Genomic DNA, 3,868 nt, shown 5'->3' on the forward strand with positions numbered 1-3,868 from the left:
TGGAGGTCATCACACGACCAAAGGTAACGTGGAGGTCATCACACGACCAAAGGTAACGTGGAGGTCATCACACGACCAAAGGTAACGCGGAGGTCATCACACGACCAAAGGTAACGCGGAGGTCATCACACGACCAAAGGTAACGTGGAGGTCATCACACGACCAAAGGTAACGTAGAGGTCATCACACGACCAAAGGTAACGTGGAGGTCATCACACGGCCAAAGGTAACGTGGAGGTCATCACACGGCCAAAGGTAACGTGGAGGTCATCACACGACCAAAGGTAACGTGGAGGTCATCACACGACCAAAGGTAACGTGGAGGTCATCACACGACCAAAGGTAACGTGGAGGTCATCACACGGCCAAAGGTAACGTGGAGGTCATCACACGGCCAAAGGTAACGTGGAGGTCATCACACGACCAAAGGTAACGTGGAGGTCATCACACGACCAAAGGTAACGTGGAGGTCATCACACGACCAAAGGTAACGTGGAGGTCATCACACGACCAAAGGTAACGTGGAGGTCATCACACGGCCAAAGGTAACGTGGAGGTCATCACACGACCAAAGGTAACGCTCTCAGGATAGGACACAGATCAACAATACAGGCAAACTAGTGTTGCCTTTAGTGCAGAGGTTCTCAAATGTTTTTCAGCCAAGGACCCCTTACAAGATAGAAAATATACCGGGGACCCCCTCATTCTGATTTGTGATTTTGGGCTAAGCTTAATTGTTTCCATGATAACGTGCTTGACTTTTAATTTGATAGGTTTGTTATTAGAATGTAATCTATGAACCATTTTAGATTTAAAGCATAAACTATTTTCGTTGAACTATGAAGATTTTGCAAAAAAAAAAATATATATTTTTTTTTATTACATTACATTTACATTACGGCATTTAGCAGACACTTTTGTTTTGTCCAAAGCGACTTACAATATCACAATTTGTCAACAGTACAGAAAACCACTATGCAACACAATCAATGACAGCCAAGATATTTTGATAGACTAGCACCATGTAGGAAGTAGTTTGAGAAGGAATAAGTAACATGTAGCATTTTTTTTTTTTTAACCTGAAAACTTTTCGCGGACCCCCTGGCAAAGTGCCACGGACCCCTGGGGGTCCGCGGACCCCCATTTGAGAACCACTGCTTTAGTGTGTTTCCAATATGGCAAAATGAGTGTCGCACGTGAAAGCTTTCTCTAGTTGGACATGGGATGAATGGATTTGAAATGTGAGCCTTAGTATGTGAATGCATGTGGTATGGATTTATGGATGCATGTTCTTGTGCACAATGTTTTGGTTAACATAGTTTTAAAAGTGCAACGTGCAGCATTTTATCATCAATATTAAGTCATCACATAAATGTTGAGACATTATTAACACCGTAAACAAACGAGACCATTTCCGATATGATTGTCAGCGTCTACCAGCCTCACAGTGTGTGCCAACTGCCTAGATTTCACACAAAATGTGTTGGATTGTTTTATGGCACAAATTAATTTGCAAGTAAAACAATTTGATTCCAGTTGTGCCCTTCATATTGTGTCGTTTCAGCATCACATTAGCTCACTTTGTCAGAATGCACATTTGTTGTTATCCGTTTTTCTTCAAAACAAATGCAGCCAGTCAGAGCGATGGTGGAAACAGAACCTAGAAGCCCTCACTGTGGCCACAGGCAGCAGCAAAAGGGTTTATAGGAGATGTGGTCTTCATTTTCAGTAGCACAAAATGCTCCATATGTCGCACCTGTGAAGTGTATTGGCATTGATATGTGTGTGTGTGTGTTCTCCAGGACATGGACCCTCGCCTCATATCATGGAAAGGGGGGGCAGTGCTGGCATGTCTGGACACCACCCAGGAAATGTGGATCCACCAGAGGGAGTGGCAACGCTTCGGTGTGCGAATGCTCCGTGAGAGAGCTGCCTTTGTCTGGTGAAACCATCTCACAGCTTACAGCTGGAAAACCTAGAGAACACATGATGTCATGGTACTGTTTTGTTGGAAGAGTGACCCTGAAGTATTTCTTGTGGAAAAAAGGGGTCTTGGGAGGAATTTTCTGAAACATCAGGCAAACTATACTGACAATATCACCTTAAGATCAGAACACAGTTGGATAAGTTCACCGTTTGTACACTATATTTGTGTATGGCTTGAATCTGAAACCCAGATGTCAATGTTTTGTTTCTGTAATTGTCGAACAGTCTGGAATCGGTGTCATTGATCACCTGCTAATATTCTGTAAATATTACTGTGCTTCTTCCATCTTCAGACTCATGGAAGTTCAGAACTGTAAATAAATCCTTGACATTTTGATACACAGTGGTCAAATTTCCTTTTGACAAATGTTTCTTTGAATGATGCAGCATGTTTGATTGAAAAACCAGCTAGCCTCTCTTAACTCATTGAGTGCCAAGGACGGACATGTTCGTCATTTCAAATAGTAACGTAGAGTGCCAAGGACGGACATGTTCGTCAATTGCGTTTTTTGACGGTGGGGCGTCGATCAAAGCCTTCTGCCTCTGATGTACAAATATTATAGCTATTGGATGTGTCTAACCTATTTTACAGAACCCTTAGGTGGCGACAGTGCTCTCCACATAACAGAAAGGCAAGGAAAAAACAAAGAAGAAGTCGTTATGGAAACGGAAATCCCATCGCATCCGTATGCATCGATATGCTGAAGCACGTTACTGCAGCTGTGCCTGCAGCAGCCAATCTGCTCCCACAATTGAGCCGCTCCGTGTCGGTTGCGACAGCACATCTGCACATCCACACCGTGGAGTTGTTATTATTCTCAACTGGAAGCATCGTTGCCGGTGACAAACACACGCGGAACGCTGTAAAAAAGCCTGGCTGTTCCGCACCCTTCACTGTGCGCACAGCAAACTCAGCAGAGAGCCACCACAGACAGGAGGAGGAGTGTGCAGTTGAGGCGAGGCGAGGCGGGGCGGGGCGGGGGGGGGGGGGGGGGGCACGCAGAGCAGCACGCAACACCCAGACAGACCCAGGCAGCAGGACAGGATTGACAAACGCAAGCCAGAATATCCGATGCCCACCAGCAGCAAATCAAGACCAGCAAGAAGCTGCAACCAGCAGCGCACGCAGGGGCCAGCACTGCTGGTTGTAGCTAAAAATATTATTCTGCCAAACAAAATTCCCTGGCCTAAACTGTTTTATTGAAGGAAATTATTTTTGAGGTGTGACTACATTAGAAAAGATTAGCTTCAGAGTCAGTGATGTGCTTGAAATGATTAATTTCACAAAAGGCCAATTATCTCAGCTTCTAGAAAAAAAATTGCTTTTTTTGGATGAATCAAGCTATCTTCTCCGGCTCATAACTAAAGAACGGAAAATGGGATCAATAAACTTTTTTTTGCAGATGATAGAATAGAGTCTCATCGTTCTTTGTGCGTGTTCAGTGTTTACATAGTAATATCACACAATATTCTGTGGGCCTCGAGAAATCACTGAAAACGCTCTGAAACTCTGGCACTGGGAGCGTCCGTTCTCCAAAAGTGGCTGGCACTCAATGAGTTAAAGGAACACTCTGCCCATTTTCAACCAGCTTTGTATCATTAGAACATCAGTAGTATATCAGAAAACTGTAAACTGTTTTGAAGTCTGTCATTTAATTTGACAGTTATTGAGTGTTAAAGTGTGGACCAGTGACATCACTGGTCCACACTAACTCAAATGAATAACTCATTAACTCAAATCAACTCTCAATAACTGTCAAACTAGATGAATGATGAATAGTTTGACAGTTATTGAGAGTTGATTTGAGTTAATGAGTTATTAATTTGAGTTAGTGTGGACCAGTGATGTCACTGGTCCACACTTTAACACTCAATAACTGTC

At 43.6% G+C, this 3,868-nt stretch overlaps 1 protein-coding gene across 2 annotated transcripts in view; it reads left to right on the forward strand.

Annotated features, from left to right (window-relative positions):
- Positions 1-2,233, forward strand: part of LOC310771137 (actin-related protein 8-like) — a 16,449-nt gene extending 14,216 nt beyond the window's left edge. For both annotated transcript variants that reach the window (XM_083663800.1, XM_083663801.1), the window contains one exon: positions 1,803-2,233. In XM_083663800.1, the coding sequence (XP_083519926.1) occupies positions 1,803-1,946 (144 nt within the window). In that variant the 3' untranslated portion in view covers positions 1,947-2,233. The remainder of the gene's footprint in view (positions 1-1,802) is intronic.
- Positions 2,234-3,868: the final 1,635 nt, after the last annotated feature.

This window comes from Poromitra crassiceps (genome assembly GCF_964638095.1).
Source record: "Poromitra crassiceps genome assembly, contig: HAP1_SCAFFOLD_377, whole genome shotgun sequence".
NCBI classification, from domain to species: Eukaryota; Metazoa; Chordata; class Actinopteri; order Beryciformes; family Melamphaidae; genus Poromitra; species Poromitra crassiceps.